Here is a 12946-nt window from a genome sequence, read left to right on the forward strand (position 1 = left end):
CACACATGTACACATATATATATATATATATATATTCAGTCTGGGTAACACAAGCCTGACATTTACCAAGGGTGACGCGATGATGTTAAGTCATAATGCACATCAAAATACATCTCTGAAGATAAGAGCATTATATTAAAATACTGCGTCCATTTTTTCTTCAATACCAGTATATTTAGAACCTGTAAAGCACATCATCATGTACAGTTTCCTTAGTTGTTTCATTTTGTTATAAACACAAATGCACACATTGAGATATTACCACCAGTGCTAGGTTGCTGTCTTTTTTTTTTTTTTTGTTTATTTTTTTTTTTATTTTTTATTTTTATTTATTTTTATTTATTTTATTTTATTTTTTTGGGATGCGTGACATCTTGAATCGGAGATCTTCACACTCACACGGACAACATGTGCACAAACACGCTGATGATGTGGTTGCGGAATGACAATTTCTGTGGTTGACGCTCACGTGCTCCCCCCCCCCCCCCCCCCCACCCGCCGACGCCGCCGCCACACCTCTTGGCCCCCCTGGACACGGTGGCCGGAGGGGTGTTCCTGTCCAATCAGTGTCCGCCAGGTGTCTGGATGTGATAGCGGCCCATCCGAAGGCAGAACACATGCGCTTTCCTCGCTCTGCATTTCAAACAGAACCGTGCAGCATGTCCTCCTGTCAAACAGCGTCGCTGCTCTCTGCCTCGCAGTAAAAGGGGCTCAGTTATCAAGAAAAATAAATTCTCGGGTTGGGGGTGCAGCTGTTCTCCGTGGAGCTTTTCTCCGGGGTTTGTATTGCTCCTAGCTTCACGTCGATGCAGCCTTTTACCGCACCCCCGGCCCCCGGCTCCACTGCCCGACATGCCGGTCCATCATCAGTCATCGCCGTGCCTTTAGGTGGCTGTTCGTCAGGACGGCATTTTGTCTCGCTGGATGTGGGTGGCAGAGAGGTGGAGTTGTTGGTGAAGGTGATACGCAGGAATATCTTACAGGTCCTGTAGGCGAAGGGTAGAGAAACCGATTAAAAAGTTTGAGTTGCGCCAGTCACATCGCTGCAAAACACTCACACATGGCACATCTTATTTTTACCGCTTTCACACTGAAAATAGCACGTTAGCGCAGGATTTTCTGACCGGGATCGACCCCCCTTCATGGGCGTTAATGGGTTTTCAGGCTGCCAGCAGTGCCTGTTTTTATCCTCCTTCTCATACGTCATTGCGTTGACAACGTCATCATTGCACATTTAAGTATGTCGGAACACTACGAGGTAAACAATGGACCTTGGCGATTTGAATGTTAGCGTTGTTGTTGTTTTGTGCATTGCAATTTCGTCCCTTTTACAAAGCATTCAAACTAAGCGCAGACTGAAAAATGTTTTTCCAGTGCGCTGCTATGATTAATAAAAAAAAAAAAAATGTGCCATATCGCTGTATATAAACACAGTCGCGCCGTTGGTGCCCCCCGGCGAGTGGGATTTCCCGAGCATGGCGTAGGGCTAATTCACATTGCGCTTCCATCAACAAGATCGTGTTAAGTACACATTTGATCTCTGCATTTCAGGAAGACTGATCTTACGGGAGTGGACCAAAATTTTGCTCTGTTTTGAGGTCTGAGTGAGCAGCTCTCGCAGCCCTGGAGCTTCTACAATGGAAAATCTGAACACGCAGGCAGATACAGCAACGTCATTGGGTAATTTACGACGCGGGACTGCAGGCAAGCTGAGCCGCTAAATTCCTTGAAGGGTCATCTGACCCGGGAAGCCATACATGTGCAAGCAGGTCACGCTGAGACGGCCTGAGAGCGCCTCTGTGCAGATGGGCAGGGTGAAGACACAACAGAAAGCTAGGTGCAGCGTGCAGGAGTCTGGAGATGGCTGCATCTGGCCAGTGAACCCACTCCTCTGTGAAAGACACAGCAGGAACGCCTTCTAATTGTGCTGGTAGCGGTGGAGCGGTGGAGCACCCTGACTCCCCTCTGCAGCTCCCCCACCAGCGCTTCTTGTTCACCCTCGCCGTCTCTGAACTGCCAGCTGCCCATCCTTATGCCCTGGACTCAGGCCGCCAGCTTTGCTCTCTGTCTTTTATCTTCCACTCTTTCTCTGTCTCTCTTTCCCTCCCTCTTTGAAGTCCCCGCCACTCCCTCTTTTCGTTCACCTCCCCGGGACGAGGAGCACTCATTCTTTAACACCTTGGCGCTCACCTGTTGTTTTCCTCCACCTTTCTATCACAGCGTCCGTCCCGTTTTTGTCTCTCTTGCTGCCCTTCTTTTCCTTTTTCAGTCTGCCGCTGTCTGATGTAACTGCCCTCATTCGTCTTTTGTTCCCACTCAGCCTCAGTGAAAGCGCTCCGTTTTTCTCTCGGCCTCGTCTCTCTTGCGCTCCCTGTGCGTTACGTGAGTGTGTGTGTGTGTATGTGAGCTTTACGTGCAACCTGTTAATGAGCAGCATGTGTCCGTTATCGCTAGGACAATCCGTAGCTGAAGGCGACGTGTGCGCGCGTGTTTTCTAGACCCAAAACCGAGAGAACAGAGGAAGTATATCTGAGGGGGACCCATGGGTGCGGCGGTTGCATGCTTGAGTGTTTGTGTGTTTGTGTGTGCGTGTACGTGTGAGTCTGCTCTTCCCTTTGATTAGCCGCTCAGCGTAAATTGGCACAGCATAGACCCCCACACACACACACATACACACACACACACAGACCTTCAGATCCCTCAGCTGATGACAGCTCTGCCTCAGCCCGCTAACAACAATCTCTCCCTCCGACTCGCTCTCCTTTTCCCTCTGTTTCTCACACTCTATTTCTGCCGCTTCGACGTGGGAGTTGAGGTGAAGAGAGGTGGGGAGAGGAGTAGACAAGATGAGAGAGTAAGAAAGAAGGAAAGAAAGAAAGGGATGATGGGGGTGAAAAAAGAGAAAGCTGGCTGGAGGTAAGAGGCGAGCAGAAGTGAGAGGCTGAGGTAGCTGGAGCAGCGAGGGAGCACGGGGGCAAAATAAAGCGAGCGGGAAGAACGGAGGAAGGAAACGGGGGGAAAAAACTGGGAGAGAGCAAAAGAGAGAAACGTGGAGAGAGCATGTGGGGAAGATAGCAGGCAGTGATGGTGGGTGGGGTGTTTTGATCAGCAGCCAGCTTTTCATCCCTGTCAGTATGCACAGAGGAGAGCAGCAGAGGAAGGGAAAGAGGGATGCGGAGGGGGGTGGGAGGATGGGAGGCTACTGCCACTGCTGCCTCAATGCACCGCTGCTCCCTGCTGAATGTCAGCATCTCTAACTCTACCCCCACCCACCACACGCCCCCCCCTCCCTCCCCGCATTTGACCTTCCTCCCCATCTTTACGGCTGTGGTGTAAACATAACACCACCAGATGGCGTCTGTCCTACAGGAAAATCTCTTCCCGGGGTTTACTGTTCGCATTAGCTCCAAAAATACTGTGACCCACTGTAAACGCATTGGCCTGGAGTCATAACAGTCTGTACCGATACAGTAATATAGCTTGACAATGCCAATGGCTACGTACTGGTTTGGCTACAAAAGATTAGACAGTTCCAGATGATATCCTTCATGGGTTACTTATTGGCATAGGAGATGAGTACTTGCCAGTGTACAGTGAACACCAACTGAGCATTTATGCTTTTTCCTTTGATGCATTCTATGTTTTACAAGATTGTGACAGAAATGTGTGAATACAGCTTTGTTGTTGTTGCAGAGGAGCTGCCGGATCGGAACATTGATAATTGGAGGGGAGAAGAAAACTGAAATGCGCAGTGGCTTAAAAAGTAGAAAGACTTTAAGTGTTGATGCTTGCGAGGGTGGATTTAGTGCATTTAGTTTTCTTACCTCGTGCTTGGGACATTTGATGGAGAAGTCGTCCTCGTGGAATGTGCAGCCTGGGCCGGGGAGAGAGAAAGAAATAAATAAGGACAGAATGAGCTGTAATGTTGCAGCTAAATCAATCAAACTCGGTTACTCACAAAAAGCCCCTACAACTCTCCTCGACAAACACAGATAAATGGTGAGAGAGGTGAGGTTAACATGAAAAATGAGCAAGAAAGGGGAAGCAGGAGAGGGTACGCAGCAAAGGGACAGGAGAGTCTGAGTGGATGAGTTGCAGTGCAGGCAGGGAGATATGGCTGGGGCACTCAGCAGGATTAAAACGGGCCCTGCTTTGCTTCCTATGCTGGTTTGGCAGATGTAGCAGGCCTTCTAATCCTCACACTGTACTTCCTTGAGGTGATATAAGGGGAGGCCATGTCATACAGTACACGTGACACACAGGCAGTCACAGGGACACACACACTAGGCACTGAAAGGAACATGCACGGGCAGTGTGGTTGTAACATGCACGTAAGGGGGCCATTTTGGCTAGCATTTGGACTGGAAGACACATGCACATTCAGTCTCTAGATAGAAGCACAGACGGACCACAGTTGTGGTCAATAGTGCACACATACACATCTTCCTGCCTCTCATGTCTTGCCTTTGTCCTTCTAGCACACTCAGTGCTCCCACTTTTCCGCTCATCATTCCCTTTATTTAACTTCCCTACCTCCCTTTCCAGTTCTTGTTCTCCCCTAAAACTCTTCTCAAACTCAATAATGTTACTACTTGGTACATTTTCCCTTTCTCATCTTACCCACATCCAATTTTTCTCTCTTCTCCTCCTTCCCCCCTTACTCCTTTGTTCAACCTGCCTTATTGTTTCCTCCCAACCGACCTCTCAACCCCTGTTTAGTTTCCCATTACCAATTTCCTTCCTCCTTTTTCCTCCCTCTCCCTTTTCATCCCTCGTTGCTCTCTTGCTCTCTTACTGCGGCCTCTTACCTATCTCTCTGGCGCAGACATAGTGGTATTTATGAGAGCAGCCTCTCCAACAGCAGCTGAGGGACGCCCCCACAATCTGGCACTTGTAGCAGCTCTGGGGTTAGTCAGACAGATGGACATATGGACCAAGACCAGTAAAGAAACAAACAAATTGACCAATAGAGGCACATAGGGACAGAGAGAAAAAAGAAGGGAAAATGTCAGACGTTAACAGCAGTTCTGAAAGTGACCATATACTGAGTGTGTCTGAATAGTCAAAGACTCGCTGGCAATAACTGCGATCATACCGTTTGTGCTGAGTTGTTGGCAGCTTCCTTTAGTCCGTATAGCCTCCCAGCTACCATAATTATGCCCTTGGTCCAGATGGTACAGTTTTCGTGCGCCCAGTGCTCCTTGGCCTCTGCCTCCAGTTGTAGCCTTTGGAGCGTACTGTCATTGCCGTCTTGGTCCCCTGTGGCCGCCGTGCGGATGGCCTGGAGTTGCATCATTCTCCTGAACCTCTCTCGGAGAGTTAATCTTCGCGGACCATCCTCCTGACCTAATCTTTCCTTTCTTTCTGCCCGTCGGTAGTGCCAATGATGGTGCCTACTACTGCTGCCTTCCTGGGTCGATGCTTCTATGTTTCCCTCCTCTTCTGTGCTGCCCTCATTCTCATTCTTTGAGGAGCTACCTGGTAATTCAGTGCTGCTACCGCTGTTGTCATTTGTCTTTTCTGACTCTACCCTGAAGGATTCTGTGCCCTGGATCGTCAAGATTTTCCGTGGAATGCCATCTTCTGTGTAGTAGGGTCCACATAAGTCGCCTAGATCTTTATAATTTGCTGGTTTTCCACACAGGCAACATGTGAGACATCTGCCAATTAGGTTTTTATTCACCATTGGTCCCTGCAGCATGGCGGCAGTATGTGGCACAACTTTTGCAACTGTGAAAGGGTTCCTCATTCTGAGTATACCCTTTTTTCTCCGTCTCTGAAATATTACTGCGTCCTCAGGCTTATTGACTACAGCACACCAAGAGGAAAAGTCTCTGGAGTCATTAATCCGTACATAAGGACAAAAAGACAGTTTAGAATTCTGATGGACTGGTTTGCGCCTTATTCTTTTCACAGTAATAATCTCAGTCTGTTTATCTGATACTGTCACTACAGGACCGGCAATACACGTCTCCTCTTTTTCTGTGTTTTCTCTTCCCCTTCTTTCACTTTCTTCTTTTTCTCTCTCTTCTTTCTCAGCCTGTTCACATCCTGCAGCCCTTACTACTGCCTCAATTACCTCAATGGCATCTTTCATCCCAGGTTTTGGCCCAGGCTTTTTGTGGATCTTCATTGGCTTGCCAGGAATCTGCTCTGACAATGCTTTGCTTTGTTTCCTTTTGATTACATTTGCTGATGGTTTTCTGCCTCTTCGCGATTTATGGCTGAGTTCTATACTGGTCGCTAAGGGGGTTTCGATGATCTCATCTGGGCTGATTTGCAGAGGTTCTGTGGACTCCATTTCATTTACCTTTTCTTCTACTCTTTCCTCTTGTTCTGCACATTCGGTGTTCATCTCCTCAGACATCTCTGGTTCATCTAGAGGAGCTTGGCCTTTTCTCTTCTTTCTCCTTTGTTTTAGGTGCATCTCATGGTTGTTTTTAATGGCCCTTTGCTTGGCTAGCCTTGGTGTTGTGACTATTAGGCTCCCTGCTTCCAAGGCTACAACTGATGCATCTGTACTCTCCACCATTGCCCATCTCTTTCTTTTAGTTCTGGCAGACTTAGTAGCAGCAGGAGGTACACTTTCTAAGGCTTGTTGTGTCCACTCATCTGGAGTCCTGACTTGGACTGGGGTCTCCGTTGAACTCCACATCTTGTCAGCTGTGTCATCAGACTGTGTCCTTGGTTTAATGCCTTCATGTCGAGTCTCATTCTCATTTACAACCTCTTCTTTCACCCCGTGCCTCGCCCCTTCTGTTGCTAATGCCTCTTGATTCACCTCATGCTTTTCTCTTTCTTGTGTCACCTCCTCTATTCTTACTGCCCCTTTGTGCTCTTTTACCCCTTCATGTCTAGACTCTGTCACCTCACTGTTATTTATCATGGATGTCCCTCCTTCTTTCAGGATATGTTCAGACAAAGTCTTGGTTGACACGTCATCAATTAGATTGGTATCTAGCTGGGGAATTGGGAGGTGCTTTTTTGAGCTGGGAGATGTAATCTTCTGCACCATAGCCTCATATTTCTGTCCTCTACCTTTGCGTGGTGGGAGAACTTTTGTTTTGGTGGGACATTGAGGAATCACCACAGGCACATCACTAGTGATTTCAGGACCAGTGATGATGGGAGTGTCTTTGGTTAAGGGAGTGACCACATAATCTTTCTTGGGTGGCCCTCGCTTTCTCTTAGAGCCCCGGGCACTCTTTTCCTTTGGTGCTGGCACACCTTGTTCTAGGATGGAGGGTTGAGGTGGTAAACTTTTTGCTTTGGGCTTTGGACCCCTCTTTTTCTTAACTGCTGTTGCAGAAACTTCTGGGCTAGGTTTGCGTTTTAGTGGAATGAGTATATTTTCTTCAGGTTGTTCAGTCGGGACTCGTGGTACGTCTCCTGTAACATCTGTGTTTTCGACTGACTTAGTAATTTGCATTAAAGTTTGTTCTTCAGTTATGAATTTTTCTACCGATGAAACATCATGAACTTTAATCTCTGTTAAAGTCTGGGATAAAAATTCATCCCCTATGATCTTTTCTTTTTCTTTTGACAAGTTGTCCTGGGAGGGTTTTCTGGATCTCAAGACCATGTTCTTACCCTCATTCTCTGGTGTCTTTGCTTCATGGTGTGTTTGTTTTTCCTCTTGTTGAATTGGTTTTACTTCTTGGTTTACTTGTAAAATTGTAGTTTTCAGACTCTTCCTGCCCCTTTGAAGACCTGTAAAAGTTTGAACCATATCTTCTTGTTGCATAAGCTTTGCTTTAGAAACTGAGCCCTTGGGGCGACCCACTGGAGCCTTGATGGGTATAGTGTCAGTGGGGGGCAAAACATCTGCAGACTTGGGTCCAAGCTTAGGTCCTGGTTTTGGACCTGGCTTTAGTACTGGTTTTGGCCCAGGTTTTAGTCCAGGTTTTGGTCCCGGTTTTGTTCCAGGTTTTAAACCTGGTTTGGGTCCTGGTTTTCGTTTTAGGGGAGTCTCAGTTTTCAGTGGTATCTCCAGTTCATTTGGATCAGGTTTTGGTCCTAGCTTGCACCCAGGTTTTGGCCCAGGTTTAGGTCCAGGCTTTAAGCCAGGTTTAGGCCCTGGTTTTGCTCCTGGTTTGGCCCCTGGCTTTGTACCAGGTTTTGGCCCTGGTTTCGCTCCTGGTTTTGGGCCTGGCTTTGGGCCTGGTTTTCTCTTAGTGTGAGGTTCAGATTTGGGTGGCAAATCTGATGAATTGAATGAGCGTGTGCACATTCTTGAACGAAAACCGTCAGTTAGCATTTTGGGAGTCTGACTGGCTTCAGATTCTTTATGAGCTAGGTCCATTTGATCTGAGAATAGCTCAGTTTTGCTTGGGGGCATGCTTGCTTTTTTCATAGCAGAGAGGGCTTTTTCCTCATCCTTTTCCCCATCCCTTTCCAAGCTTAGCTGTCGCCTGATCGCCACACCTGACTGCAGGATTCTTCTTCTGCCCCGAGCATACTTGCGTCCAAATGCCCTTGGCTGTGCAGATGGAGCCACTGGCTCTGGCTTGGCCAAGGGAGTCACAGCACTTGAACAGCTTATGCCTGGTTCCATGTCCTCATCACCTTTTTGGGGGGAAGGTGGAGTGTCTGCCCAGGAGGGTGCTGAGGGAAGTATTGACTTCCCTGGTAGCTGAGGAGAGTCTGGCTCCAGCATTTTAGCATCACTATGATCAATATGATCCCTGGCCTGAGCTCCAGGTGCCTTGTCATTGAGAGCAGAAAATACTGGCATAGCAGACTGAGGCTGAGGGGCAGTGTCACCAATGGCTGACTCCCTTGCCGAAGCATCTGCTGCTGTGGTTGCTGCTGCAGCATTTGGATGGGCCGGAGCCCCTGCAAATTCATTGTCAATGTTGGGCTCAGCACTGTGAGTTTCTGTTTTGCTGCTGGGATCTCCTGAAGTCTTCTCCGGCCCATCTTTATTATTCATATGTTCCTCAGTTAACGACAGGCTCACATCTCCCTCATCCTCAGTTTCCACTCTCACTTCTGCAGACAAAGGAGGTGAAAGACAACATTTTTGATCTTCATCCTCCTCTTCATTTGCCTCTTCCTCTGCTCTCCCTTTTTCCTCTCCCCCCTCATTCTCCTGATCTCTGCTTCCAGTCTTGTCTGAGTTACTGTCTTCCAAAGTCTCGACTTGTGGTGTCGGAGAGGTGTTCTCTGAGCTGTCATCCTTATCTATGGAATACTGATCCTGCTCAAGGTCGCCTCTTGAAATGAAAGGCAATGTTTTCACTGAGCTCTCAGATGCAGTTGGGGACTCTGATTTGAATGTTTCAGATTTCATCTCTTGGCCAAAGTGATCTTTGTGGCTGGAGTCTGAGAGAGCTGCAGGGGACTGTTCAACTGAATCTCCTGCGTCAGGGTCATATTTGCTCTGGACCTCCTGGTACATTGTTTCCTCAAAGCAAAATCTTTTCTCTGTCACCTCTTTGTTAACTTCACTGCATACAGATGGACATTTCTCTTCATCTGACCATTTATCAAGTTTCTCAGCAGATTTAGTTGTGTCTAAATCGCTCTCACAGTCAAGGTTTTTTTCTGTTGTCAGCTCTTCTTTGTCAGCTGATTTCTCTGTCCAGGCTGATTCTTCAAAATTCTCTTTGACAGGTTCATTGATATGTACATCTGAAGGAGAGTCTCTTTCTTGTTTCATAGGACTAGGGATTGTGATGCTTGTTGGAGACCTCTCATCACTAATACTCTTTACTGGAGTGCTCATGCCATCTCCTCCCGGCACCGATTGACATCTATTGGGGTCAGGAGTAAGGTTGTGCAAACCTGAGTCCCCAGACCTGGTGGACATATCGTCTGGAGATGCCATGGAGCATGAAGATGCTGTGTCCAGACTGAGTTGTGTGTTGTTATGAGCCTGGGCTGGACTTCTCCCCTGGCCAAAGTAGTAGTAGCCCCTGTCAAGTGGTTCATCACTACTACTCGAGTAACCTCCCTCATGGAGTTCCATGGGCAATGGCTGATGCTGTGGTGTAGAGTATGGGTCCGGCATGGGTCCCCCACCAACGCTACTTCCACCATCTGCATATGAAGGACTTTTGTACTCCTCACCCTTTTTGGAGGATGCTCCACTTCCAGCACTGCTGTTGCTCCCACCACTGTTGCGCTTGCTACCTTTTTTGTTGGCAACCAGGGCCTCTGAAAGCAGTAGCTGCTGGACATTATTGGAGATGTTCTCCACCTGAGATGTGAGGGCATTCAGGCTCCACAAACTGGGGTTTGATAAAAGTTTCTCAGAGAAGCGCTCTTTCATGGTGGGGACTTGTTGTGTGGTAGTGTAGCTATGAGGGACTGCGTGAGGTACGTTTGGTGAGGGGTGTGAACGTGGGGGTATCAACATGGTGCTGGTGGTACTGGCTTGCTCCTGCATACCAGCTGAAGAGGATGATGAGGAGGAGGCTGTCCCAGGAGTCATGGGTGGTTGGCCGTACTGGAATGACTCTGGATTGGTCATTAGTGGTGAAGGGGTGGAACTGTAAGATGGGGAGCGTCCCACTGAGCGTGCAGGTGAGTGGCTGGAAGAGGGGCTACAAGTTTGATAATACTGTTCTGGTGATCTGACAGGCAGCTCAGATAGACAGTAGTTTTGTTGAGGTTGGCTGTAGTGCTGGTACTTTGGGTGGGACTCTTGGGGGTTAGTCATGCCATGTAAAGGAGGCTGCTGCTCATAACCTCTGGGGGGAGGCTGCTGGTAACCGTAACTATTCTGGTTTGACCTGTAGCCTCCCTGCTTCAGATTGCTATGGCTGCTCATTTGTCTGCCATACTGGGAATTAGGAGGCATGTTGTAACCTTTATAACAATGGGGCATAGGGCTACACTTCTCCATGTAAGATGATGGAGAAGGCGAGTGCTGTGGGTAGTGCAGGTGGCTCTGGGGGTACATGAGAGGTGAGGGGGCAGGGTTAGAAGTGTGAGGCTGATGGTGGGGGCTGGTGTAGGCGGGGGTAGAAGACTGGTGACACTGGTTCTGGGAGTGCCCCAGCATATTCTGGTCCATGTATTGGGAAGCAGCAGGTGCAGGGGTACCACCAGCCTCTAAACGTCCCACCATTTCCTGCTCATACTGTGCCAACTGGGCTGGGTCGTCCCACTTTTGCTGCAGGTGGTTCTCACTCATATACTGGGCAGTGTAATTCCCAGGGCCCACATGGTTACTATAACCTCCAGGACCCTGCAGATGCTGACTGGGGTTTGGTGGGGGCACTTTATTTCCTCTGAAGGATTTCTTTGCTTGCGTTGTTGCAGAGCCCCCATTTCCAGTACCATTCCCTCCTCCGTTGCCTGGGTAACTAGCATAGGATTGCTGGCTGTAACAATCCTTGGGTCCCCCAATACCTGGTCCTCCAGCTGAAGGCAAGCTCGTAGGATTTGCCAGCGGATGGGCCTCATAGCTTGACCTGGTATGCCCTGGGCCTGGGCCTGGATGAGGACCAGGGCCTGGATGTGGGTGCTGGGGGTGGGGATGATGCGGGTGTTGCCGATAGGTCTCCAGGCGGGATAATTCATGGGGTTCCTGCTGGTAGCAGGGTTGGTTGCTGTGGTAACCACCGCTGCGCTCACGGAAGGACTGCATACTCTTTCCGTCTGTAGCCAGAGTAGGGAGGGGGAGGTGAGGTGAGACAGGAAAGGGGGAAGGGGAGGGGGGATTGAGGGATCTGAAGGTAGGGAGAGAGGGGAAGTGAAAAAGACAAGCGATTTTGAAAGTTAGTGCAGTTGAACCTGTGGTTTAACCATTTCATATTTCCATCTGTATTATTCAGTGTCTAATTCAAATTGAACATTCACCTGTCAAATAATCTTCAAAAAGTCTTCCTTTTCACTCATGTACATATGTGTGTACGTGTGTATGCACATTCTTATGTATTTATTCATCTGATAAATGAGTAAGTATATGAATATGTAGGTGTTATGCAAGTGTATGCATGTGTTCTATCTGAAAGACATACTGTCTGTGAGTACAAACTGATTCACTTACAGTGCATAACCATCACAACTGTTGAATTTGTTCCCACCTGATTCCATACGAGGTATTCAGACCTACTGAGCCCTAGACTTATCTTAGCCTTTTTTTAATCTGTTTTCTCTGCAGATTGTAACTAAACTTAACCCTATCCCTGACTCCAACCCTCTTATTGAAGCAAGCAATGAAATGTAAAGCATTTTCTTTTCTAATTTGCTATTGATGCGTTGTTTCAAAGGTTCAACCGAGCCCTCCTTTTCATCTCCTCTCTTCTGCCATCTCCTGTACACATACAAACTCCACAAACTCCAATTATGCCTCAGTGAAAGCAGGAAGTGTTACAAAGTGTGTTTACGTGCCTGCTTTTAATGCACCATTGGGGGTGTCAAGAGAGTGCTTGTTTTATACGCTTTGTGTGTCTGCAGTCTTTTACCTGCCTGTGCACGTGTATGTGTGTTTGCATGTGTTATGCATTCATACAATAGAGCAGGCAGAGAGGAAGGTTTGAGAGTGCTCTTGGTCTATAAAAGGAAAGAGTCACCTGGAGGAGGAGCATCAAGCCTGTGTATGTGTGTGTGTTTGTGGATGTGTGTGTCAGCCAGTTTCAGCACAATATCTCAGCATTCAGACCGCCCCCGGGACAATGGTGCATCCCAACAGACGCACAGTAGCATTATTCATCTCTGAAACACACAGTGTGTGGATATTGCGTGCATTCATTCTCTCGTGTATGTGTTTGTGAGTGTTTGAGTTGTACTATGCAGGTCTACAGCTTGGCAGCCCCGTTACATCTGCACACACATACGGCCACAACAAAGACGAACACACACTTACACACACACACACACACTCTCAGGGACAAATACACACACCGATAGATTCCCCTGGAGATGCTCTGTCCTCCCTCCTACCTTCCTATCTCCCTTGCCTGCAGCCCACTGCTGCTTCACCTGGGGTGATGAG

The 12946-nt window shown here is 48.1% G+C and overlaps 1 protein-coding gene across 2 annotated transcripts in view; it reads right to left on the bottom strand.

Moving 5' to 3' along the window:
- Window positions 1-480: 480 nt before the first annotated feature.
- Window positions 481-12946, bottom strand: part of LOC124997848 (retinoic acid-induced protein 1) — a 49241-nt gene continuing 36775 nt past the window's right edge. Inside the window, exons 2-5 of one of the 2 annotated variants that reach the window (XM_047571861.1) lie at window positions 5096-11678; window positions 4809-4902; window positions 3825-3874; window positions 833-986 (exon numbers count right to left, since the gene is read on the bottom strand). In XM_047571861.1, the coding sequence (XP_047427817.1) occupies window positions 978-986; window positions 3825-3874; window positions 4809-4902; window positions 5096-11596 (6654 nt within the window). In that variant the 5' untranslated portion in view covers window positions 11597-11678 and the 3' untranslated portion in view covers window positions 833-977. Of the gene's footprint in view, window positions 987-3824; window positions 3875-4808; window positions 4903-5095; window positions 11679-12946 lie in introns of both variants that reach the window. The other variant, XM_047571860.1, reaches the window with a different exon arrangement.

Source organism: Mugil cephalus, chromosome 20 (genome assembly GCF_022458985.1).
Source record: "Mugil cephalus isolate CIBA_MC_2020 chromosome 20, CIBA_Mcephalus_1.1, whole genome shotgun sequence".
Lineage (NCBI taxonomy): Eukaryota > Metazoa > Chordata > Actinopteri > Mugiliformes > Mugilidae > Mugil > Mugil cephalus.